At 42.8% G+C, this 27,199-nt stretch overlaps 2 protein-coding genes across 2 annotated transcripts; one reads left to right on the forward strand and one right to left on the reverse strand.

Moving 5' to 3' along the window:
* The first annotated feature begins 7,939 nt into the window (after positions 1-7,939).
* On the forward strand, positions 7,940-11,373 carry FGF23 (fibroblast growth factor 23). The gene is made up of 3 exons (XM_062490963.1): positions 7,940-8,168; positions 10,358-10,461; positions 10,936-11,373. The coding sequence occupies exons 1-3, from the start codon at positions 7,940-7,942 to the stop codon at positions 11,371-11,373; spliced, it is 771 nt and encodes a 256-aa protein (XP_062346947.1).
* Positions 11,374-18,180: 6,807 nt separating this feature from the next.
* Positions 18,181-25,966, reverse strand: TIGAR (TP53 induced glycolysis regulatory phosphatase). The gene is made up of 6 exons (XM_062490964.1): positions 25,935-25,966; positions 24,560-24,597; positions 22,662-22,783; positions 20,361-20,438; positions 19,301-19,411; positions 18,181-18,639 (listed from the first exon to the last, which is right to left on the reverse strand). The coding sequence occupies exons 1-6, from the start codon at positions 25,964-25,966 to the stop codon at positions 18,181-18,183; spliced, it is 840 nt and encodes a 279-aa protein (XP_062346948.1).
* Positions 25,967-27,199: the final 1,233 nt, after the last annotated feature.

A 27,199-nucleotide genomic window follows, 5' to 3' on the forward strand; every position in this document is an offset into this window, starting at 1 on the left:
GTCCTGGTCAAGGAAATAGCTGTCATTGGAGTAAAAAATTATAAAAACAACCAACCAAGTATGCAGCCACAAGCAGAGATTTCTTTTTTCTTTCCAGCCAAGCTCTGCATCCAGCTCAGTCCAAAAGCATGTTTGTTTTGGAAGGCATAGGCTGCTGAAAAGTGTTTGGCCAAAATCCAAGGGGCCAATAAGTCCAGATGAGCTGAACGAGCTGTGTCCTTGAATCATGAGATTTGAACATATTATTCAATCCTGAATCTCATGAGCATATTTAATTATTGTTTGTTTCTTGTCAAAGGGTGTGGACCAAAATGCCTTGATTAGGACCTTTTTTTTTTTTCCCCCTCACAATTAACTGTTTACAACTTGCAATTTTATTGTATGCTTTCCTGAACCATAGCTGACAGCTCTGGAATAGCTTCTCCAAGGACAAAGAGACCACACCAACTTAAGTCAAACAAGAAATCATTAGGGATGATATCTAAAACAACATAGTTTATAATTACATTTGTTTCAGGGCACTCTGGAGAAGAGCTTCCTTTTCATCTTTTTTTATGAGAATTGATCCATCCTGATTCATTCCAGGTGGCTGGAGCCTCACTTTTTTCCTGGAGTTACTTTGCCTATGACCTGAGCCCAGGAGTCACTGGTCTAACCCAAATCTTCCATCTTACTGAAGAGACAATAAAACAAAAATGATGCAAAAACCAAAAGAAGGGAATTATGCTAATCAGCATAGGTGTCACTCAGTGAGATCAGGAGCACTTTAACTTAACTACCTCAGTTATCCAGTGAGGGATAAGCCAGTTTACATTTAACGCAGGGTCAAAACACAGGTGGAACGGCTTCAAAGTTGCAGAGATAAGATTTAGATTGGATATGAGGAAGAAATTCTTCCCTGTGAAGGGGGTGAGGCCCTGGCACAGGTTGTCCAGAGAAGCTGTGGCTGCCCCATTCCTGGCAGTGTCCAAGGCCAGGCTGCATGGGGCTCTGAACAACCTGGAATAGTGGCAGGTGTCTCTGCCCATGGCAGGGGGTTGGAATGAGATAGGCTGTGAGGTCCCTTCCATCCCAAACCACTCTGTGATTCAATGATGATGATGATTTTGCAAAGGCAATGACTACAGAAATAGAAACTGTGGGAAAGTGGATATGTATGGGGCATTGTCTGGGTATCACTTTCTGTAAATCTTGAGCAAATCTGAAGATGTGTTGCACATTTTAAAGAGAAACTTGCAGATTTCAAAATAAAAAGCTAATCTCCCATGGGATTTTTTTCCTGCACCCCTTTAACAATCAACATGCAGGTCCACAGGCCACCCAGGTGACTGGAATTTCTTGTGTATAACATTTCTTATGTATGTTTGCATTCGGCACAACTTTAGTTCATGATGAGATGGTCATCAATTGGTCATGAATGTGGTACCTTGAGTTAATTTCCATTCTTCCAGAAGTGGAGACTACAGGAGGAATCAACCATGGTGCAAAGGGTCAAGAAGTGACACCAGTGTCAAAAAGACTTAGTCATCATGTTCAGGCTAGGCAGATGGGCTAACCAGCCCCTGGCATGTAAGGAAGTTCATTTGGCATAATGGAAAGGATAATAAAGAAGCTCTTTTTTTTTAATTTAAAAAAAAAAACGTTGTAAGTTGCATTTCTAAGTTTTGAAAAAAAATGTCAGCAAATAAATCTTTGCTTTTGGAGAACTGAGCAGTTTGATGAGAGTCCAGAACTTCAATGAAGATGACAAGAACAGCTTGATTGACTTATTTGAAAGAAGATGCATTTCCCAACCAGCCCTGGCATGGCACCAGCTTGTGACAGCCGTGAAAATGGCCAAAGATCAGTAGAGCCCAGGTGCAGGATCAGAGTCCCAGCAGCTGATGAACCTTTGCACAATGTGACTCTCAAGTTCCTCCTTGCCAACAACGTGGCAGGCTGAGAAAGCAACATGAAGAACTATTGTGTCTACACCACAAAAAAAGAAAAATAAATTATAGTGCACCTGAAAAGTAATTTTGAGAAGGAAAACCTGAATCAGGGCCAGATTTCTGTTCAGTCTCATAAATCCTCCTCAGTGTGCTCCCTGTCACAGAAATAACTCAGAAAACAGAACCCAGCTTCTGAGCAAAGATGAGCCAACGGAGTTTAGCTGAAAAAATGAAGCCACTGTTACTTGTCTTGCCCTGCTCCTTACGAACTTGGATCTCCATGTTTCTTTAAAGGATTCCAGAATCATAAACTGGTCTTACAGTGGTTTAGGGAATCTTTCTATTTTCCTTACATTAGAAACATTGAGGACAAGGACAATGTTCAGTCATTACTTTCTTCATTTATTATTTAGGTTTTTGTGTTAAAAAAATTACTCTTAAAACTTACAGAGAGCAAAGATTTCTCCAATGAAGTTTTAGTTTTGAAGAGATCCCACAAAAAATAAGTCTCTGAGTTAAAGAGCAAGACCTGCAATTGCACTGAGGCAGCTCTAACCATATCAGTCCCATGATCTGTTATTACTGTCCCACAGTAAAAGCGCCCTTGGCTGATGATGATGTCTGCATATTTTGTCTTCTTGATTCACTGCATTCCCCTCTCCCTCTTTTAATTTTCCATTCCTAATTTCTTTAACCTAGGCCTTTTTTATCTCTTCTTCAAGGAGACAGATTTGAGTGAAACACGTGAAACCAAGAGATTAGAGTAAGTTTAAAGTTAGGTTACAACAAAGTTCATTATCGATCCTTGTCTTCTGCCTAACAAGGGGAAAATATCAATTTAGTTTATTGGGAACTGTCAGTGAATGTAGTAGCAGATGTCACTGAATCCTAGAAATACTTAGATCAGAAGGAGCTCCTGGATGTTTCTAGTGCAAGCTGAGATAATAATATTGGGAAGTATTTGGGAAACTTTACATAAACCAAAGAGTTTCCTGAAAGTAAAACCATCAGCCTGCTTTTAGGCACCTTGCAGTTTATTATAATTGGAGATGGATGACTGAAGTGACTTTCTTGTTGAGGCTGTGTATCTGTGTCCCCAGGATTCCTTAGCACCTGGAAGCAAGCACATTGGGAGAAAGAAGACACTTTCTCAGACAAGACACACTGCTTGGACAGCCAGGTCAGCAGGACTGGGTGTGCACAGGGCAGATTTCAGAATCCAGACAAAATTCAGGCCTTTCAAGCCTCAACACCAAACCAGAACATTTTTCAGCCTTCCAGACCTGAGGGAAGCCTACAGGAAAGATGGAGAGAGATTCTTAACAAGTGCCTGAAGTGACAGGACAAGGGGGAATGGCTTCACACTGAGAGAAGTGCAGGGTTAGATGGGATATTAGAAAGATATTATTCCCTGTGAGGGTGGTGAGGCCCTGGCACAGGTTGCCCAGAGAAGCTGTGGTTACCCCATCACTGTCAGTGTCCAAGGCCATGTTGGATGCAGCTCTGAGCAACCTGGGAGAGTGGAAGGTGTCCCTGTCCATGGCAGGGGGTTGGAATGAAATTACTTCTAAGATCCCTTCCAATCACGCCATTCTGTGATTTTTTTATTTTTTTTTTAATTGAGGGTATCAGCAGCTCCTACCACAAATTGCACCCATCCTCTCTCTCACAACACCTATGAAAACTCAGACCCCTTAAAATGACAGAAATACTCTCTGTTCAGAAAACAAAACCTTTTAGGGACTGGTTCTGCTTTGCCTGGGAACTGTGCCAAGGATTTCAGCTGGAGGAGGAATGAGGCCCTTCATTTCAGTTCATTAGAGCAGGCATACTGAAGAAACTGCTGGTACATGTTGCGGTCCCAAACCCAGTGGGCTGTGCTTACCTCATCTTTTTCACGTAGGTGAGCTGTGCCAGGATGTTTTCTTTAGTCGTGGGCAGTGTGACAAGAATGGGACCTCCAAATAAGGTCACTCAGGATGTGTTTAACAACACTGGGCAAAGGCTGTGGCAAAGGCATCTGCACACACACACACACACACACACACAAACACACACACACACAGCATCCACTGTACATTCCCTCAGCTCAGTGCGTCAGTATTCCTAGAATAACTGCTGGAGAGGCACTCCACCCTTGTGCTTCCAACTCTGGGGGTGTGATCATCCCAGAGCCACTTACAACAGTGATTTTAAGGAAGGAGAAGCAGAGGGACAGGCCCCTGATTTCCGTGATCTCTTTTGAAGAGACGCAATGCAAAGGAAATTATTAAGAGCAGAGGTAGTTTTGAATCTGGCAACCCAAATTCCCCTGTGAGCTAAGCAGCAAAGAGCAAGAGGCTTCCTGAAGCCAGCACAGGCACTCATATGGCACAGAATACTGCAAAAGGGCAAGCCACCCACCTGTTTAAATATAAGTCAATATGCTTTATTAGGCAAGAGTACTACAGGTGCTCCTACGTGATGAACAGAATACCAGCACTGTGAGGGGACGTGTAGTTTTACTCATAGGAGAATCCTGAAAGGCAAATCTATTGGATTGAGTAGAAAACTATTTGTTTAGCCTGCAAATTTCTGATGGTCCACAAATCCCTTACAAAAGATAACTGCAAGTCACTTGCAGTAACTTACATCTATTGTAAGAACAAGCTTGCCTTTGCCTTGTGAGTTCTCACCATAAAGCAGCATGGGATGACATTTAGCTGCTGAGGGTTTTACAGAGTTGAGGTGGTAAGTTTGGACTGCAAAATTACCTAAAGTTGAAATTCAAAGCAGTCAAAAGGGAGGCAAGTCAGACCTCAATCAGCTTCTGTGACCCTCAGTTCCTTCTATGTACACTTTTGCAGTTAAATGATGATACCAGGGAGGCCTGAATGTCACCCATGTTCCAGCTGAGGCACCTGGGCCAGGAGAGTGTGCAGAATACCTGGCTAAACCTGAGCTGAGCTACTGGAGCAAGGAGCAGGAAGGAGCAGGAACAGGCCTGGGACAAAAGGTGTGGCAGGAAGGGAGACTCACTAAGGGATGAAGCATCAATCACAGAATCACAGAATGATTTGGGTTGAAAGGGACCACAAAAACCATCTTGTTTCAACCCCCTGCCATGGGCAGGGACACTTTCCCCCTAGACCAGGTTGCTCAATGATTACCTTGAATAAATTTCATCCTGAAAGCTGGTGTCTCCCATATCCATCTTTTCCTTTCATCTTTTGCTCTGGAGTGAGGATTTCCTCATTTCACCTTGGTTCCTGACATTCACAATAGGGTAGCTCATGCAGACTGCCTCCCAGCTCCCTTTCCAGGATACATCTAAGGAGTGCCCTGCATCACTGTGGCATCTTACACTGGCTGTGCAGCACCCCTGCAGTGGGAAGTAGAAAATGTAGCAATGTGAAATGGTTGTGATCTTTAATTTCAGTCCCACTTCTCCCTTATTTCTCCCTATAACAAGCAATTTCTGTTAATTATCAGCAAGTTCTTAGCTGAGAACTGAGAAAAGCCATCTCAATTCATCAAACACCACGGAGCAATACAGAAAGCTGAAAAATCAATACCAACTCCTGTGGTAAAAGTTGCAGAAATATTGTTATTGCTGATGCATCAGCATAACATTCAAGACAAGAAAGGTTATCATCACTTCTATTATAACAGACTCGTCTGAAGGAGTAAGCAGCATACACCTGGCTACCCCATCAACAGCTGAATGGGTAGAGGATAAGTGAAATACCCACAGAAGAAATAAATGGATCAGCCTGAAATAAAAAAGACATGGAGTGTAAAAAAAAAAACCCAACAAACAAACAAAAACAAAACAAACAAAAAAACCAACCAAACAAAAAAATCAACAAACCACATGGAGTAGGCATTTATAGGTTTAAAGTAAAAAAGTCCAGGAAAAAGCAGAATTTGTGTTATCATTCTCACAAGCAGAGACTTAATAAATTCACTTTAGACCAGCAGATTAAACAGAGCTTAGTAAAGTCTGAAGTTTTCCTGATGCTGTGGGAAACTTCAGAAAATGCCAAACAATTTAAGCCTGTAAAAGTAATCTTTGCTAGTCTGACTATTATAAAAAGATAAACAAATGCTCACAACTGGTGTTTGCTTAAATGAGGCTGAATAAATTTTTCAAACATCTGAGAATGTTTTCTGTGCTACCAAGGCACTGGAGAAAGATCAGATCAGTGCATGCTGGCAAGCACAGCAAAATGTCATGTTGAATATGAAACATTAAACCAGAAAAACTGCAGTCAGAAAAGAATGACAGAATATTCCAAGAGGGTACAGTGCCTCTGTGAGACACGTCTGCAACTGAAGTATCAACATCCACATTTCCATAGGATTGTAATCAAGGGAGCAAAGAAAAAAAAACAGAACAACCAACCAACCAACCAACCAACCAACCAACCAACCAAAAAAAACCAACATTTGTTCTAAGATGAGAGTGAAAAATATGGGTGGATAATTTCAACAGTAAATAGAAATACTTCTTAAAAAAAAAAGAAAAAAGAAAAAAATATAAGAAAAATTAACTCTCCTTTCCTTCTAAGACACCTTTTAATTTAAATGTAATAACATTTCAGATGTTATTACCAGTAAAACATCTGAGGCCTGAATTGTCTTTCAGTGCAGCCAGCTTTGTCAGCCTACTGAGTTTAAGATATGACCCTTATACACTTTGGCTAAAAAGTGCTGTCATTTACACAGGTGAATATACTCTGACGCAAGTCTCTGGATTTACACAGATGTGACAGCAGAATTTGGCAGGGTTTTACTAATTTTAAACTATAAAGAAACCAAAATCAGATCCACTTTTGCAGTGGTTTACAGCTGTATCAATCCATTAATGTTATCAATCTATTTTATGCAGATAGTACAGCTCCTCAGCTTGTTAATGAAACTAAGAATTTTTCATGCTGTGTCCAGCTAGAGACTGAAACTGAACCTAACACTGCTACAGTTAAAATCCTCAGGTTTCATCAAAGAAATGTTTCATTTATTGTTTGGTACTTTTGTCAAGTTTATATTAAATTTTGAAAGAAACCTTAACACAGTATAGTTTTGGAACCTACTACTCCAATCATTGATTCACCCACATACAGTGTCTCATTAGTACAGCATTTTCATGTAATAAATGGAAACATCTTCTTTTTTTTTTTAAATCAGAAAATTTGTTTGTAAAGACCCACAGCATTGGCAGGACACCTGAGAAAGCAGGTCTTGTATCTTGGAACATTTTTTACAAACTGCCAGCTAGATGTGCCATGCGGGAGGAAACATCCAGCTTTTAAATGTTTTACACATTATTCTCAACTGGTTTTGGCCACGTTTAGATTATTTATGCAACTCAGAAGGAAATAGGTGAAATAAAAGGGACAGTTTATTTTAAGAAGGATCTGTTCACATCAAGTTCCCTTCACTTAAACGGAGTGACACAAATATCAGCCCAACAGGCTTGGTGTAGAACTCAGACCACAATGAAGGGGGATCAGGCTCAGGATAACTTAATACTAACTTTTGGTACATTTACAACAAAATTTTAGCTGTATTTGACATTTCCACTAAATGAGAATGCAGCTTGGAAACAGTGAAGAGAGGTGGGCGCCTGAATAAACATGTCTGACAAAAATGAAAGATAATTCAGGTCCGAAGGGTCATCCCCTTCAGTTCAAGTGCAGTGGATTGCCCTTCCTGGATCCAGCAGTAGGGGCGTGGGAAGCTTTCAGATGTCACAGGGTTGTAGATAACATTTGAACATATGATTAGCTTTCGCGAGCTGTCTTTAGAAACCTTACATTTTTCCCCCACACACCTTAGCCAGAGATCCTTCCCTTGAGGTTTCGGGACACTTAAAATGTTGCTGTGCCAAAAATCAAGGATGTGGAGAAGGTTTTCCTGTGTGATGTCATGTTGCTGCCCTTTATAAGCCTCTGCAGAGAAGAAGGGATCTTGTCTGAGGAGTCACACTCCAGGCACGAGGGGAGGTGAGGAGCAGACACTGACCCACCATGGAGCAGCAAGCCATTCTCCAGGGCATTCTCTGCAGCTCCCTGCTCCTGCTGCTCTGCAGCCTGAAGGCTTCCCTCGCATTTCCCAACTCCTCTCCACTGCTGAGTCCCAGCTGGGGAAATGGAGACCACCTGATGCACCTCTACACCGACACGGAGAGGAGCAGCTTCCACCTCCAAATCAACGCTGATGGCTACATCGATGGTGCTCCTCACCAAACCATCTACAGTAAGTGGCTTCCTACGGACCTTCATGGGAGCAGGGCAGGGACAATGAGATTTTTTACTTCCTCACCACCTACAGAAAATCCCCTCTTGTCATTAGGCAGGCAGGCAGAGGAACACAGCCATGGGATAGAAAATACACATCATTATAATTCTCCTTTTGTTTAACAAATAAAACCAATCCAAAGAAATCTACTTGATAGGGAATTTCATTTCTTGCCTAGGACAACTAAAGTTCTATGGTTCCTGTAGGACCCTGCAAGGAAAAACCACCTGAATTATCCTTCACTTCATGATTTTACCCCCAGTTTCTGGTGGAAGTTCCTATTAGAAGTTGGTAATGATATCCCCCAAATAGCTACTTCCCACTGGTAGTACTACCAAAGAAACTGCACTGAGGGAACTCACCAGAGTAGTGCTGGAAAACTGATGGCATCCATAAATTCTGTATTTCGGGGTGGAGGGCTGAAAACTGCTAAAACTTAAATTTCAATGTGCATAGAACATGGGCATGCCAAGGTCAGTTAAAAAGGGGAAAACTAGAAAAGACCAGACTGGCATAAAAGAAGTGTTGAGCCTTTGGGGTTCATGAGAAGAAACTATGCCCTAGTATCACTAAAAGGTTCTCAAATTGTGTCTTCACAGTTTATTTTATTATATATTTTATTATTCTATTTCAACAGAGAATAGTTTTTGTTCCTTTGCTAAATACCTGGCCCAAACTCTTTAGCTTAGACAAATGCGGGGGGCTTTAGGACTTAGGGTTTCTTTTATAGCATTTCAAAAATACTTCTCTCTTAGCAGCATTCAAATCACAAGTAGCTATGCATCCTAAAATCAGGTTGCTGTTGTTATTATTATTATTACTATTACATCTACTTTATACACTCAGTTAAAAATCTAAGACTAGGTAACAAAGCTTTTACATAAGTAAATAAGGATGTATTTTAAAGTTATAGTTAATTATATATGAGGAAAAAGGATTTTTTAAGGAATTGATAAGGAAACACTCACAGAAATGCTGGCACTGCCTTATTATTCTTCCTACATTCTTACTACATGTTTAAAGATTTTATAAAACTCATTTTAGGTATGTTGGTCAATCCCATGTGGGATTTTAGAGAACAACAGACAGTAAAATATCACATTTTCCCGTATCTGCCATGAAACAAGCATAGCAGGATTTGGAATGATGGAGCAGGAAAGATGGAAATTAGGCAACAAAAGGGGTATTGAGAGGGAGGGTGACTGACTTGCTGCCATTGAGACACCAGACAATGGGAAGTGCCAAGTTCAGCACCAGGGTGGCATGTCCTGGGTGTGCACAGATCTCCAGGGTGGGACAAAGCAACACTGAGTCAAATACAAGGCACAGATCAGGGAAAGCTGTTATTCCCACTTTACCTGGCACCAGTGACATGGCTCTTGGAGCACTACAGCAACCCCAGTTCAAGTTGGATGAATAGAAGGTGGAGCTGGTCTAGCACAGGGTTTTCAGGGGGCCTTGATCATGATCTGTTGTGCTTTTAGTCCAGCAAAAAGGATGTTAAGGGAAATGTAATTACAGTAATCACAGAATCACAGACTGGTTGAGGTTGGAAGGCACCACAGGGGGTCACCTGGTTCCACCTCCCTGCTCCAAGGGCCATCCCATAGCACAGGGCACAGGATTGTGTTCAGATGGCTCTGCAATATCCCCAGTGAGGAGACTCCACAGCCTCTCTGGACAATCTGTTCAGGGCTCAGCCACTGCACAGGACGGAAGTTCTGCCTCATATCCAGGTGGAACTTCCTGGGCATCAGTTCCTGCCCATTCCTCTGGTGCCATTGCTGGGCACCACTGAAGAAGTACCACAGGACAGTCACAAAGATGAGGGGACAAACTCCCCCTGGATGTGGGCAATGGCAGAACTGAGGGCAATGTCCTCAGGCCACAGTTTTGGATTTCAGAGGGGAAAGAAGTTGTCTTTGGGAGGTTAGTGCCACATTGGAACAGGGCACCCAGAGAGGTGCCCTCCATCCTGGGAGTTTTCCAAAGCCACAGCAAACCTGATTTAGGGTAGGCAACAGTCCCAGGTCATGTGGGAGGTTGGTTTAGACTCCCAGAGGTCACTTCCAGCCAGAGCATCTGTGGATCTGTAAACGCAGTGTAGAAATGGATCTTGAATTTGATGTTTTTGTTGCTCTGAACAGGTGCCCTAATGATCAAGTCTGAGGGTGCTGGCTCAGTAATAATCACAGGTGTGAAGAGTGGACGCTACCTGTGTATGGACATGAAAGGAAACATATTTGGGTCGGTGAGTGATCTTTCCTAAGCCTTGAGGCTGAATGGCCAGTGCATTCTGCTGCTGTGGTGCCCATTTCCCCATCCAGGGCAATCCTGTGTAGCTGCAGGTGGAGGGGGAAGTGTTAGAGAAGATCTGACACTTAGGTCAAATTGTACTCTCTCCTTTGATTGTATTAAGTTGTAGAGCTGACAAAAATCATCTGAGGTCCTGCCTGGGTAAATGAGGACTAAATGGAATCCAGTGAGGGACCAATCTGTAGCATACAGCCATGTGTGGGAACACTCTTGAGAGAAATCCTCAGGGTTTACCATTAGAACTCCTTTGCTGAAAGCATGGATGTGCATTTCTATATTTGGGTCAGACACAGATCTGGGAGATCAGAAAAACACCTGCTGCAAGATCTCATCCCTCTTTCCCTCTTTAATCAGTGTTTGTAATTCACCAGATTCCTCTGCTCACAGGTGCCTTATTTTTTCCCCTCAGCATTACTTCAGCCAAGAGGACTGTGTGTTCAACCACAGAACACTGGAAAATGGGTACGATGTGTACCAATCCCCCAAACACCACTTCTTGGTGAGCTTAGGCAGAGTTAAACAAGCCTTCTCCCCCGGTATGAATCCACCACCCTACTCCCAGTTTTTGTCCAGGAGGAATGAGATCCCTCTGTTCCGATTCAACACCCCCGAGCCCCACAGACACACCAGGAGCGCAGATGTTGATCCGGTAGATCCTCACCAGATCCTGGTGTCGCAGAGGAAGACCCCGGTGTTTGGCTCCCTGCAGCAGCACCCAGCAGACTTTCCCCACGTTCCCAAGGAGCCCATGAGGATCAACCAGAACGACGTGGTGAACCCCGATGACCCCCATGCTATGATGGAGGCCAGGAGGTACCCAAGCCCCCGCTTCTACATCACAAGATAACTGCAGCCCCTGCACTTGCCAGGTGAAGACAGGGGCAAAAGAAGCTGTCTGTAACACTCAGCCTAAATGCCAAAGGGGCTCTTAAAAACCTAGGAGACATTGGGAAAAGTTCCTTAGCCTCAAATCTTGTTTTGTCAGTAAACTGACAAAACAGAACAGTACAAAAAGTACAAACAAGTACAAAACTTGTACAGTAAGTACAAGTCAGATTTTTCCAGCTTGGGCTCTACTGGAAAGAAGATCCATTTTTGAAAAGAGTAACACAAACCAAACGTTTTGGGGTCTGAATCACCTTAAGTTTGCATCAATGAGGAAAACACAAAAAAAAAATCATTTGCATGAAATGGCAAAGTGATGTTATGATACTGAGGTAGAGACCTGGAGCATCCAAGATTCCAGCAGAGACTGGGAATCCTCTTACTAGCACCATCCTGTCCAAGCACAGCAGACAAACGGCCAGGTGGTGTGTTATTTTATTACATATAAATTACCATATATGTCATGTATTCAATATCTGAAGGGGCTACAAGGGAGCTGGAGAGGGGCTCTTCATCAGAAACTGCAGAGACAGGACAAGGGGGAATGGCTTCACAGTGACAAGATACCAGGAAGAAATTGTGCCCTGTGAGTGTGGGGAGGCCCTGGCACAGGTTGCCCAGAGAAGCTGTGGCTGCCCCATCCCTGGAAGTGTCCAAGGCCAGGCTGGATGGGGCTCTGAGCTACTTGGTCTGGTGGAAGGTGTCCCTGCCCATGGCAGGGGGTTGGAATGAATGAGCCTTTAGGTCCCTTCCAACCCATTCTGTGATTCTTTGTTTTTAGCTTTTAAGTTGGAACTTCATTCTTTCTTCACCCATACGAGTCAAAAAAAGGCTACTCCGCTGTCATAGGAGCAGCAACATGGAAAACTGGAAGAACTGACAGGACAGCATTAAAGGGTCCTGTGGAAAAAGAGCCATTTCTGACACTGAACCCAGGCTGAGGTGTTGAAAATACAAGGAGAGTCTTGCTGTCTCTCAGATGGTTCTCTATCACAGTTCTACATTTACTAAAGTCTAGCATCCCAATATGGAAATAAAGTTCATCAGTTTTGCATATTTCCAACTCAGAGAGAAATACCAGAGTTAATAATAATCAATAGTGTGTTACACAGGACAGTTTGGTTTTGCATAATACTGAACTCTACAGGGGATAAATTTAAAAAAATGTTTTCTAAGGATCAAACAATATTTAAACTATAAATGAAGACTCTCATTTAATGAGTGAAAAGTAGGTTTGTATTTAGAAAAGGAATATCCAATTAGCATCCATGTTCACATTCAGTTCTGAGCAGGCATCAGCTACTTTATACTTATAGGAACAAAATTACTATTAATCAGGAGACATCTAATGGTGACAAAACCTTTACCCTTGATTGATTTATGCTTTGGGTAAGTTCACTTTGAAAAAGCTATTCTTGATGAACTCTGCAGAAATCAGGTGCAAGGCACTGATGCAAAGCACAAAATCCAGCATGGCAAAGATTTGAGGTTTTTATTATGTGGGGGGGGGGGTTTTTTGCATGTCAAAACAGATGCTCTGTTCTTCTGTTTATTTAGAGTATTTATCAGCCTGACAACAACTTGAAGTGGTACACTGCTCTGTAGTGTCTCATAGCAACATACAAAAAACATTAGGTTGGATGCTGTTTTTTTCTTTCTCATGAAGTACTTCACTAAAGCCACTGGAGCTACATCAGTGCAAAAAAAATTAAAATAAGAAGCCCCTGTACTTCTTGCATCCATTTCACTTTTTTCTGGATTTAGCACAGCAGCAGCACTGCTGATAGTTTTTAAAATAATCTTTCCCCCCCCATATTTGTATATACACAAAATCTCTATCTACCACATCCAACCCATTATGTTGGAAATATCAAAGGTCCTGATTCTGGTCTTAGAATACTTTTCCTAGATAGAGAGATTCCTAATTAGTATAAATACTTAGGAGCACAGGACAAGCCAAATTACCAGGATTAGTTCAAGAGGTCCATCTCTCGGAATTTGTTTTTCTGAAGTTGGTGTGTTTTTTTCATAATTTGTGAAGGAAAAGAATGATCCTAAGGAACTAAAGGAATTGCAGGCAGGCAGACAGTTGTGCTTTTCTTGCTTACTCAAAATACAGCAAGACTTTTTAACTTGCTGGCTCTACAGTGGAGAGGTGTGATTTCATTTATGTTCTAGTTTGGTATCTTTACTTAATTCCTATACCACTGTCCTTGGCTTTTGCTCCTTGAGAGCTCTGGACTTCAAGTACACCAGCAAAGTTTACATTTTGCGTTGTCAGACGCTTCACAGAGTTCCTCTCTAGGACTCTGAGGCAACTGCCCCACAATAAGTGGAACCAGTAAAAGCTCTGTCCCCACTCAATTTTGATGGGAAATATTGGTGGGGTTAAAGCTGTAGACCATCTCTATATTTCTACACTAGAACAGAATAAGAAGGGTTGCTCCCTTCATCAGTAGCCAGGGGATAAGTAAGCTAAGACTAAATACCCAGTGGATTTTTCATCAAAAAGCAGAATTGTTAACTATAGGCAACGGTATCAACACTTTAAACAATTTATTCTTCAATTGAGATGCTAGCAAGCACCAGCTAGTAAGAAAGTATTTCTTATTTATGTCACAGTATTTATTTATTTATTTGAGTGGGTCTTAAAGCCCACAGAATATTTATAAGTATTTATAATAATGTATTATAGAGACTATTTCCTTTTATAAAAGTACCAATAAATTTCTCCATTCTCTCCAAATGGTGGATTCTGCATTGTCTGTTCAATCTCTTGAACAAGTACTTGACTGAACAAATAAATGGTAGCAGCACTGTCTGAGAATATTTGTCTGCTGCTGTCCCCTGTGCCTTCCAGCCTCACAGGTTTCATCCATCCCAAATATAGAAGTTCTGTGATAATGAGAAAAACAGCATTGCAGTAGGTCTAGACTGACCATGAAGGGATTTTAACCTCTACTGGGAAGTGTCTTTTACAGGCAACGGGAAACCACAGGTCTGTCAGTTTAGTCCTGCTGGGAATTATTTATGATCCTGGCTCAAAGATCTCAGGATAAAAGACACCCAGTAAATTAAAAGCCTCTGCAGGGAGGGCTCCAAACAAGGCCCAAGCTCTGCTTCAGGAGTCCTAGCAATGGCACCAGAGGAAGAGGCAGGGACTGATCCCAGGAAGTTCCACCTGACATGAGACACAACTTGTGTCCTGTGCAGTGACTGAGCATTGAACAGATTGTCCAGAGAGGCTGTGGAGTCTCCTCACTGGGGATATTGCAGAACCATCTGGACACAATCCTGTGTCCTGTGCTCTGGGATGGCCCTGCTGGAGCAGGGAGATGGCACCACATGAGCCACTGTCAGGGTCCAGCCTGATCCATTCTGTGAAGACTCAAGCAGTTATAAGATTGAAAGTTCATCATTCCCTCCTCTGCACACTATTCTGCCCCACGTAGTTATAGATGATGCCTTCTCACTAATATTTCCACATTCCTGTATTTTTATTCAAGTCATTACCAAAAAAAAAAAAAAAAAAAAATGCACCCCCAAGGGACTTAAATAGCAGCTTTACTCCAGATCAGTGCTTGACCTTGGACATGACTACTTCTATGCTCACTAATTCCCTGCATACTTTCTGCACCCGTGTCCTTTCTCCTAAGCAACATTTATCTTTTCCAGATGAGCTGATTGTTTCCATTGTGGAAGTAAGCATTCAATTAAAATTCACCTAGATCATACTTCACTTTTCCTGTGCCTATACATTACTACCCATTCAGTCTAGTGTGAACTACTTGTGGAAAAACTCATTTAATTAGATTCCAGGTTTCATTTACCATTCTTGTCTGTAATTACTTTCTCCTTCAGAATTTGTTGCATTAACCATTATTTAAATTTCTTTGGAGAAGCAGAAGTTGTGTGATTCTTGGGACTGTCCCATGCAGGGCCAGGAACTGGACTCAATTATTCTTGTGGGTCCCTTCCAACTCAGTATATTCCACAATTCTGAAAGTAATTTTGTGATTCCTGCCCTTCTGAAATCAAATCTCCTTTTTCCACCTCAGCTTTTAAATTCAGTAAATACACTTTTCAATGGCCAACTCTTTCAAAATACATTCAGGACTTACTCCAGTCAAGTCTGGTGCACCACCCTGCTCCCATTCAGTTATGGCTAGATGACCCAACTGGGAATCAGAAGGAAAGAATATTACACTCAAGTTCTTCCTGGACCTCAGGTGCATTCCTTTGGTAACCACTAACAGCCTGCTCAAGATTCCCGAGTTTTATCCCAGTATCCTCCTGTGCCTTACCCAGTATCCTCTGTGCCCTCAGGATCCATGCTGCCACCCCTCTGGCACTCAGGCAAGTAATCCACTGCCACATGGGGTCCCGGCACCCCAGGAACCCCAGAGCTGTCCGTAACACAAGGGACACTCCTGAATGGCACTGGAGCCACCACACATAGATCCCCCACAGTGGCTCTGCCATATCCATAAGATACCAGAGAAGCAGCTCACAAACCACTATGCAGTTCATTTGTGCCCATGTAGCTGCCATTTGCCTGGGATTACAAAGATACAAAACCCTCAGGCTCATGGCCAAAGCCCTCAAAAGCAGGACACATCTGGGGGAAATCTGACATATTTTAAGTCCAGGCATACGGGCTGTGGATCTGAGGCAGCCAAAAGCTTGGCTAGAAAATGCATCTGATTTAAATTCTGTTCTAAATTTAAAAAAAAGGGAAAAACCTCCTCCTTTTGCAAAGGCAGGGCTATGTCTGGACAACAGTCTTTAACAGAGAACTGTGGAAACAGAGAAAATATCCTTGCTTTAGAGGAAGGAAAGGTTTCTTAAACTGGGTCTAAATTTTAAAGACCTATAAATATAAAAAAAAAGGTAAAGCATATTCTAAATTTTAAAGACCTATAAATATAAAAAAAGGTAAAGCATATTCTAGAGGAAGAGTCAAAAATCTCTCTGGGAATAGTGTGACCCAAGCAGTAACAAAGCATTCAGCAAAGAAGTAGATGTTCTCGTAACTTATGGCATCATCAACAAGAACAAAACATAAATTACCTGTCTGAGAGCAGGCAAGAAAGAAAAAGAAATCTTTTTAAGTGAGAAGCACCCCAATCACTAGTGTGTTTGGAAATATTTGATGAAATGACAGACTTAGGGAGAAAAACATGTCATGTCTCCACTCACCCTCTCACATTTTCAACTCCATTAGTCTGGCTCCAAGAATAATTGATGGAATGACTGGCAAAATTCAGAATGCGGCAGTTCCAGGTGAGTTTCACCGGTTTAAAGGAGAATTCCCTGCTATGTCAGTGGCCTGCCTGAAATAAACTAGCACTACCAGAGACAGGCAAATACAGAATGAACTCCTGCTCCATTCTCCTACCATTAACTCTGTTAGAAGTCATGATTAAAGCTTTTCTGTCTTCATTGGCTGTGACCATCAATTTAGTATTGAGAAGTCTTCTAGGAAGATGTATTTCACAAAGAGCTTGAGGAGTCCATGCAGAAGTCATAATCCCCTTTTAGCTTCCTGTGAAGGCTTATTTCCTTCAGTACATTGAGAAAGAATTATTTTATGAATGAAAAAGAGCTATGGGTACTTTAAAACAACACCAGCCCTAAGAGTCTTTTTCACAGTAAAAGGCCAGGAAGGAGAAAAAGGAAGTTATGTAATCTGAGCAAAGCTTCACAGGGCAATATTAAGAAAGATTTTCACCTCAAAAGAAATACAGATGAAATGGGGAGTTCTATTCAGGAGCCTTTAATTTTTTATTTTTTTAAACAGGTTTTAAATATGCAAATGAAGAAAAAATATGCGAATCTTATAAATAACAAACCAGATAACCTCACACTGTAACACCACAAACACCCCAGTGGAGAAAAAAATGCAGTATTAATACCAACAATCACCAAACAATCAAATTTGCCTTGTTCTAGGCAAAAATATTCATAGAATCAAGTGCATGACTACAGCTGACAGAAGGATTCCAGTCAGGTACAACTCGCCCCAGAGAGAAAGTTCCTTTTCCAGAAAAGAAACCATTACTTCATGCACACGAGGTTCCTTATCCTACTCACAGCTAAAAATAAATACTCTGTGTTTGCATACAGTGCTCTTCAACAGAGATCTCAACAACCTGAACAATTTCTTAGGAAGTACTCCTGGTGAGGTAGGTTTATCATCATTCCTGCTTTACAAATGAAAAGGAGACTTGCCCAGAGTTTCACAGGTATTCAGCATCAGAGTCACATCCCCTGGCTCTGCACCAAACCTCTCCCACTGGGCAATGCTCCTTCCTAGGTTCTACTATTGCATTCAATAATTTATTTTAAGACAACAAGTATGTTTCATATTACAGTATAGCATTTTGTAATAAAACAAGAACACAGTATAGCTCAGCTTTGAGGTACCACTCCTCTCCCCTTCCCAAACCTTTCACTTGGAGGTAACCAAAATAATTATGGAGTAATGCAAAAGAGTTATTTAAAATAAGTGCTGTAGAAGCAGATATGCAAGTGACACCAAGTATTATGTTTCTGAGAAACAAGAATATTTGTTTTATTTCGCTACTGCCAACTTATACAGGGCACTAGGACCATGCAAATTGTGGTTTTTAAGATGGCAAGCAGTTGCATGTCTCCCTTTTCTCAACTGGGTGTCAGCAATTGTAGTCAGTCCCAGTAATTACTACAGATACTTTTCCCAAGCTTAGCAAACTTGTGATCTAATCCCACTTGACCCCCACAGAGACTCTTAAAACACTTTTGAAGCTACACATTCAGCTCCCACATCCACTAAGTGAGAGTCTTGGTTAAGACAGACACACATGATTTTGGGGTTTAACAAACTCCTGTTTTCAAGTTCTATAATGAAATTACTGACTCCAGTATTAGGACTGACAGAAGACAGCTGGGACTTGCTTAAATTTGGTGGTAAGGTACAGTTGAGATCTGACACAAAATAGCCAATCCAGTTCCTCATGTAGGCTCCATGACTCACCACCAAAATATTGGCATCTAATACGGTGGAAGATCCACTTCCCTCAGAGCTTGGCTCTGCCTCACTGCAGTGGTTCATCCAAGGGAAAACAAATTGTTCTCCAGATGTTCCTGAACTTCTGCATGGGACACCAGGCTTGCCGTGCCCCTTCTGCTCCAACTCAACAGCCAGCTGGCACAGGAATTCAAAAAAATCCCTCACACGCTCTCTCACCTGCAGGAAAAGGCCAGAAGGGAACATTGTGAAGAACAAAGAGATCATTGGGAAGCAAGCACAGATTTGGCCTTTCAGAAATCTGACACTTCAGTTAAAAGACAAAGACTTCTCACAGACAAAGCACAGAAGACAATGTAAGTTAATGTAGTAGTTTTGGTACGCCAATCTATACAAACCACCACAGTTACCGACTCCTATGCAAACTCCTCTGCCCTCCAGACAGCAACTACTATCATCCTCCTGTGAGCCAGAGCTTCATGAGGGGTCAGTCTCAAAATCAGTATTTTAGCTAAAAAGAGATGCCCCACCTGGCAGCTACTGTTATCAGACCAAGCAGCATTTTTCAACTTGGCAAATAACTCTGTTTGGGCTGAGCTCCCAGTAGGAAACTCCCAATACCTGCAATTACACTGATAAAAAAAATCTCAGAAGTCAGTCAGAAGTCAGTCAGAAGTCAGTCAGAAGTCAGTCAGAAGTCAGTCAGAAGTCAGTCAGAAGTCAGTCAGAAGTCAGTCAGAAGTCAGTCAGAAGTCAGTCAGAAGTCAGTCAGAAGTCAGTCAGAAGTCAGTCAGAAGTCAGTCAGAAGTCAGTCAGAAGTCAGTCAGAAGTCAGTCAGAAGTCAGTCAGAAGTCAGTCAATCAATAAATAATTACCATACTTCATCCAGTGTTTCTCCCCCAGAAGGTGTGAATGAAGGACATTGCTCTCCAGCATCCTTTGCCATAGCCTTGAGGTCAGCCAAAGGCCTTCCTTCTGCAACACCATATTTCTGTAAGGGAAGCAGGGGGTTTGGCAGGATGTGTCAGGTCACCTGTGCCCCTTCCAGAGGCTGCAAACAGCTCTTTACAGCTTTGTTTTCATGGATTCCCAAGACTTAGCTACCTTTTACATTTTATCCCAGTTTTGGGCAAGGAAATATCTTTATATACATATCCTTTTAAACAGCAGATACATATATACATACATATATATATATATATATATACACACACATATATATACATATATATATATATATATATGCTCAGTAGACAACTACACTAAGAGCAGCACCTCATCTAAAGCACGGACATTCTAAACATGACCTGCAGTCTGGTCTTTGCATGGAGATTTTTTTTCTTCCAGATACTCATCCCCAGCATACAACGTTAAGTGTCTTTGTGACTGAGGTCACAGTGCAAGTGCTTCTGTACATAGCCCTTCACGTGAGGATAAACCCCATTTGCTCTCTGCCTGCAGAAAGGCTACAGGGAAATATTTTTCACAAGAAGCCAGTATTTTCTCTAAAGACCTATGAAGTCTTCAGACTTAAATTCAGAATTTTTGAAAAAGACATTTAAAAAGGGAAACAAAACCACACAATTAAAAGTAAATAATAGGGCCTTGATGATTTCAAGGGAAGAACTGAAATTTCTGAGTGAAAAGATTCAAACAGGAAATGCTACAATCACGTGCTGCTCTTTAAACACAAAATCTTACCTTATTTAAACCATTAAAACAGCCTAGTTACAACATTCATCACTTAATTTTGGCTCTGCATCACCATTCTGGAAACAATTTATTGTCCCTAATGTGAATAGGTCAGCTTCCAGTGATAAAAAACACATTAAACAGTGCTCTCCACTGCCAAGTCTACCACTCAATAAGCCAAGATACCCATGAGCAGGAATTTGCATTTTAAAGTTGTTCAATATTTGATAAATTCTTTTGGCACTTACTCTCTCTCGCAGTCTTGCATCGTACTTGATTTCCAAGTCTTTGCAAAACCTGTTTTTCCCTAGAATGGCAGCAGCAGTCTAAAAAGTGAATATACAGTCACATCAACTGGACACAACAGAGACACAGCACCTTACACCACCACAGCCAAGGTGAATCCCACCAGCAGCATCCCAACAACCCAAACCAAAAAACTGTAAAGTTTTTCAGCTACCAGTTTGGCAAAAATGGACAGATGGCCCAGATCAGGACATAAAAATAGAAAAGCTGCAATCTTCTGGCAGTTCCTTCCCAATTCAAAGTCCAGAACAGCCAAAAACACAGCACCTGTGAGAGGTGGGCAGCAGGGTTTACTGGGATAAGACCCTCACCTTGATTAGAACAAAGAGCAGTCATGCCCACACAGTCTTTTCATGTAGTACATGGGCCAGACTCACAGCTGTGTTCCCTGAAAGTGCTCAGTTAATCCAACTGAAAAAACATCCGACACCTGCCTGGCTGCCACAGCCGATCCTTAGGACTGGAAGGTACCTCTGGAGATCACCTTGCCCAGGCAGAGTCACTTGGAGCAGGTGACACAGAAGTATGTCCATGGCTCACATATGCACCTAACTGTGAAGGCTACACTGGCTTCACAGACAGTTTTGGCTGTGCAAATATATACACCCAATCAGACATTTAAAGAACTCATTTTGAAAATGATCCTTGGATTCTAACACAAATAAGCAGCCTTGCTGTACTACTGGCACATTAAACATATTGCTTACGACAAATCTGGCCTTGGAACTTAAACCTTCTGTCAAAGAATAATGCAAAAATAAGAAGACAGGGTTGAACCCACTTCCTTGTGTATATGCACAGCACAGTTATTTGTATGATTATATGCAGGAATTTCCTCTTTTGCAACAGAACTTGTACATCCCTCCCATATTCGAGCTGTGAAGTGACAGTGTAGTAACAGGCCCTTCATAGAACTGCAGCTGCCAAGAAAGGGAGCTCTGAACACATGGAAACTTCAGCTTTACACATCTTTGAGAAAGCCTTCCCAACATCTGGATAGCTTGTCAAACAAATGGCAAAACACAATTCCCATATGCAAAAGAAAAATCTAGTTCTTTCACATTAGGAGAGTGCAATTCTGAAAGTGTTCCTCAAGGAAAGGGCTGTTTCTAATATAAGAAAGAAAATCCCAAACCAATTCCCATAAGGCAGATGCACAGACACTTTTATGAAAGTTAGAAAGCACTCTTCATGTTTTAAGATATAATCACTGCCATTTATACATGTAAAGGAAGTGATTCAGGCAGCTATTGTGATTTTTAAAATATTCAACTATTGCACTCTTCCCTCCTTGTCTCTTTTGTTTTCTGCTTAAGTTGTGCTCCTACAGCAGTTTCTGGAATTGTGCTGCAAAACTGATGAGCAATGTTGACGGTGTATATTTCAAACTAAAAAAAAGGAGATTTATACTACATTTGGTTGATCTGGTTTACAACACAGCTTCACAGACTTTTAGCAGGACAACACAGCAAAAAGCAAGCAAACAAGAATGGCTTAGGAGCTTCAACCCCCTACATGCCTCTTGAAAACAGAATCAGTAACAGAAGAACTAAAGACAGAGCCTCCATAGGAGACATGACCTTCCTAGAACAGCTAATCTGACTTTAAAAATTTTCATTCCCTAACTTTTGAGTATTTCATAATCCTGCACACAAGGTCACATGGGTAATTCCACATAGTAATCTGTCCTCTTTATTTAATCTGTACTGTATACTTACTGCATCAAGGCAAGAGGTGTGACATGCCTGACAAAACCCAACATCTCTGCACATTGAATGATCCTTGCACTGATTTCACAGAAAAACTTGACCCTGCCTGCATTGGTCTCCATTTCTCAGAACACAGCAAGAAGCCACAGTGCCTGGGACAGCACAACAATGTAACAGCTAACCTGGTTTGCTTCTTCAGAGAAAAACTCCTTTCTGCCTGTGATACTTCCAAGTCTCCATTACTCCTTTAGCAAGAACAATGCCCATATAAAATAATGGCAAATCATGGAACCGTGGACTGGTTTGGGTTGAAGGGACCTTAGAGATCACCCTCTTCCAACCTCCTGCTGTGATCAGGAACAACTTCCACTATCCCAGGCTGCTCAGAGCCCCATTCAACTTGGCCTTGGACACTTTCAGGGATCCAAGGGCAGCTTTTGGCTCTGTCACTGCATAATTTTTGCATCACCACAACAAAATCTAGCAAATAAATGCCAGATTTGGAAGCCAGTTGTTGCCTCAAGAATCACTCACCTGCTTTGCTCGAAGGAGGTCACTCGAAAAGACATGGGTAAACTTCACATTACTGAGAAATACACCAGCAGCATCTGCTTGCCTGAAACCAGTTGCAGAGAGTGGTTCATCCACTCCTTGACCTACAAAATAAAAACCCCACAACATTAAGACATGGAAATTTTTGACCATTTAGGAGCTGACTGGGCCTGTCAGCAATAAAGAAGCTGCCCAGCCATAAGAAAATATTTCTCCTTTAGCAAAGCAAATAATTAAGAAAAGTCACTGCTCTTCTGGTCTTCTCTAAACTCAGTCATGTAAATTTAATGATAAAAAGGAGTGAAGTCTAGGAAGACAAAATGATTATCTATGATAATTACATCATTCTATAGCTTTGACAAATTGAAATATAAAACAGAGACCTACATTTAATAAATGTGACCATTTTTAGAAGGGTCACTGGTCAGGTTTCTGCAAGAGGTATCTCACAGCTGAACTTCATAGACAGATTTGTTAAATGCAAATAAGAAAGAGGACAATACTGCTGAGAGAATGAGATGCAAACACAATCTGTTGTGGTCTCTTCCTCTCCACTTCACACACTGACAGTAATGCTCATGCAAGCTGGAGCAAACCCAGCTGGAAAGCAGCAAGCCTTCCAAAAATTGTTTCCAGCCAGAAAGTCTGTGAGAGTAACTGGTCACAGAGCTCTAGGACAGTGTTGAGAGAAGCAGCACATTGGAAATCCAACCTGAATTGAACAGATGTGCTCCTGCCACAGCTCAGAGCCTGCAGGAGAGCCCAGAACTGTGGTGGAGGGACAAACACGTAACAGATTGATACATCCACATCAGATTCAGAACAAGGACAATAAACAATTTTCACTCAGAAAATGGACAATCCAACAGCAAAAGACAGAACACCAGAAGTCCAGAACCCGAGTTCTGGGCACCTCATCTGTAATTCAGACATGTGAGATGTCTGACCCCAGTGTGCTTGTAAAGGCCTTACACATCTCAAAACAAGAGGCTTCCCCTAAAACAGAAGCTATGTTCTCTCGACACTGAAGAGGAACTCACTACACATCATTTGACCCAAGGAGTTAGGAATTCAAAAGACATCATCACTATTTTTAAGCAAGTAAAGCAGGGGAATATTCTTTACACATTTTATTATGTGCACAAATCCATGCTGCAAGAACTGTAAATGGCAATGTCACAAAGGGAGGAAAATCTGGAAGCACAATACTCATTCACAACATGAAGTACTGTAGAAAGCTCATTTATTCAGAGTACAACCCCAGCCTTGATTTTCCTACAGCAGACATCCAGGCAGCTCAGTGTGTTCAGTTCTGGGCGTACAAACCAGCAGCCACTAAGATTTAGTTTCAAATATGTCCAAAAAAGACTGACTTTCCTAGAAAGCTGGGATTGAGGAATTCAAGCTTTTAAACAAACTTTACTTTTCATTCTCCCTTGCCCTACTGCAGGTTTTTAATGCAAGTAACAGATTCCCTTCTTAATGCAACAGCGTCCTTCACATCAGGATCTTTATCCATCCTTCTGCAGCTCCTTTTCCCAGACTTCATATTACTGGGATTTAACACAGTGCTATAGAGTCCTTAGTAAAAGGTGCTGCTACCATTTTATTTGATTACATGCAACTTTTTTTTTTAACCTGTGTAGAAAAAGGAACTCTTCTAATACTTCTGTTAAAAAACAAAATGCATCAGCATCTGTTGATATTCTGAGGAGGGTGACTTAAAATCTTCTGTAACATTATGAAAGCCTGTATGTCCTGACTTACACAAAGTCTCTAAGGTTGACAATGTTACTGCTTAAGAACATCTGAGTAGCTGGTGAGAGGATTCCACCATGATTTTCCATCTCTAGCCAGCCAACAGAATAACTCTTACTCACCTTGCAGTACCTTGTCTTTGTTGTATCTTGTTTCTCCACTGAAAGAGATTGTAAACAACAACAAAAAATAACTTGTCATTTCAGGGGATTTTGAAAAACTTTGTTTTATTAAACATCAACAAGAGACAGCAGCACCTGAATGTAAAACGAAAAAAAAGAGACAGTGCAGCACAAACTCTTTTCAAAACAATGCATGCAAAGATTTTATAACAATAAAAGAAAAAAACATTTTCACATCAATTCCAATCATGCTGCCAGTTTTTAATGACACAAAGTCATCTAGAATGAAAGTAAGAGAAGTGATTTCGTAAAGTTCTCATAAGTGCAGAACAATTTATCTGTAACAACTACACCTCTGTGCAGGAGAAAAAGCTGCAGGAAGACTTTGGAGCCCTCTTTTGACAAGCACATGCTAGCAGTTGGTTCTCTGAACTTGACAGGGAACCATCTGCAGAGATTGGAAGAGATTATCAAGGGTAGCAGCAGAATTGCACATCTGGAAGAAACAGAGCCTAGGAAGTCAGAGCAGAAGAAATCATAGAATCAAGGAATGATCTTAAAGATCATCCAGTACCAACACCCTGCCATGGACAAGGACATCTTACACCATCCCAGATTGCTCAAAACTCCATCCACCCTAGCCTTGGACACTTCCAGGGATGCAGCAGCCACAGCTTCTCTGGGAAACCTGTGCCAGGACCTCCCAACCCTCACAGAGAACAATTTTTACATGACAGCCAATCTAAACCTCCACTCTGTCAGCGTGAAGCCATTCCCCTTTGTCCTGCCACTCCACACCCTTGCAAAGAGTTCCCTCCATCTTTGAAGTCACCCCAAAGCCTTCTGCTCTCCAGGCTGAACAATCCCAATTCCCTCAGCCTTTCCTCCCAGCAGAGCTGCTCCATCCCTCTGATCCCTTGGTGTCCCTGCTCTGGGCTGGCTCCAGCAGCTCCCTGTCCTTCCTGTGCTGGGATCCCAGGGCTGGATGCAGCCCTGCAGGGGGGTCTCAGCAGAGCGGGGCAGAGGGGCAGAATCTCCCCTGCCCTGGGGCTTATAGTGAAGGAGGAAAAAAGCTCAGCTTTCCTACAAAATAAAGCGTTTTCTCCTGACAGCTGCAGGAAGCTGGCGCTACTTGGCTCAGTCAGCTACAAACCTCTCTCAACAGAGTGGGAGAAAAAGTCACTTTAGGAATTCCACCCGAGTCACCAACGTCCAATTCTTTAGCATTTCACGGGAGAAACGCTCACACCACCATTCCCACCCTTGCCCCGCCTGAGAGCTTTAGCTCAGCTTCCCCCTCCCGCTGCCCGTGACCCAGCAGGGGACGCGGCCCCCGGGGCACCGCCGCCGCCGGGGATGCTCGGGCGGTACTCACTGCCGCACGACCGTCAGCCCGAACCGAACCATGGCGCCGGGCAGCTCAGGGGGGCGCAGGTGAACGCAGACGCGCGCAGGTGTGCCCACACGCGCGCGCACGTGAGCGCGCCTCCCACTGCCCGCACTGCGGCGCCGCGCGCCTCGCCGTGACGTCATGCCCCCGCCCGGCGTCCCGCTCTGACGCCACCGGAGGCGGCTCCCGGCAGGAAAGGAGGATCCGGGAAGGGTTTATGGCTTCCTGCAGCTCCCTGATGGTACGGGGCAGCTGGCAATGCTCCCACGCCAAAAGCGGCAGGACGAGAGGGAACGGCCGCGCGGGATGCTTGGGAAGAAATTCCTCTCCCAACGGGTCGTGCAGCATTCAGACAAGCTGCGGGGCAGCGGTGGAGTCACCGGCCCTGGTGGCATTTAAGCGTCCCGTGGATGTGGCGCCTGGGGACAGGGTTCAGTGGTGGGCGTGGCAATGTGAGGTTTACACCTGACCTTCTGCAGCCTAAATGGTTCCGCGTTCTCACTCTGCGATCGCAGTCAGGAGGCTTTCACCTTAAAACTCCGGGTTTCGCGCCGGCTCACAACGCTGGCGTTAAGGAAACTTCCTGGGCTAAGCATCCCGGAGCCACTTTGACTGACACTCAGCCTGAGCTGGGACTCAAGCCCCTTCCCAGCTGCATCCCCCACACTCACAGTCGGACCAGGTTTCCCTTTACCACAGTCTCAGATGTCCAGATGCTGAAAACGCTTCAATCACACTGCAATTAATAACAAAACAACAGCCCGAGCCAGTGGCCTCCCAGGAGGGACACAGCACAAAGGAACCCCTGCGCTTTCATACCCTCACAGATTAAAGGTAGGAATGTGGGGTTCCAGCTCCTGTCGTGTCTGAGTGTCCATCCCCTGCCTGGTACCACAGGGTGCTGTGCTGGGCAAAGGGCTGGCAATTCCCAGCCTCTTAGCTAAGAGCTGCTCCAGAGCTCAGCCTGCAGCTCCACCCTGAGATTGCTGCACTGAGTGTGTTTCTCCACACCGGGATCAGGGGATGGACCAAGTTTGCCCCTTTGCCCCTTTGCAGAACACAGAATACTTGATGATGTTCAGTCTGGTTACATCAGCTCAGTTAACACTGGTTGGGAGCAGCGCTTTGCTCAGAGTAATATCAATACATTGATATTTATATATAGATGGGTAAAGGGTGTTACTCACAAGTCAGTCAGAAACCTGGGCAGCCAAATCACATCGCTGAGTAACCATCAGCAAAGGCCAGCC

This window comes from Cinclus cinclus, chromosome 4 (assembly GCF_963662255.1).
Source record: "Cinclus cinclus chromosome 4, bCinCin1.1, whole genome shotgun sequence".
In the NCBI taxonomy this organism is placed as follows: domain Eukaryota; kingdom Metazoa; phylum Chordata; class Aves; order Passeriformes; family Cinclidae; genus Cinclus; species Cinclus cinclus.

Bases quoted from the DNA above. Each gene is read 5' to 3' on its own strand.
- FGF23 (XM_062490963.1), top strand. From the start codon at position 7,940: ATGGAGCAGCAAGCCATTCTCCAGGGCATTCTCTGCAGCTCCCTGCTC. The intron at 8,169-10,357 runs GTAAGTGGCTTC...TGCTCTGAACAG, and splicing joins TCCTCACCAAACCATCTACA to GTGCCCTAATGATCAAGTCT. The intron at 10,462-10,935 runs GTGAGTGATCTT...TTTTCCCCTCAG, and splicing joins AAGGAAACATATTTGGGTCG to CATTACTTCAGCCAAGAGGA.
- TIGAR (XM_062490964.1), bottom strand. From the start codon at position 25,966: ATGGTTCGGTTCGGGCTGACGGTCGTGCGGCA. The intron at 24,598-25,934 runs GTGAGTACCGCC...AATCTCTTTCAG, and splicing joins GGGCTGACGGTCGTGCGGCA to TGGAGAAACAAGATACAACA. The intron at 18,640-19,300 runs GTATGGTAATTA...CTTTTCCTGCAG, and splicing joins GGGGAGAAACACTGGATGAA to GTGAGAGAGCGTGTGAGGGA.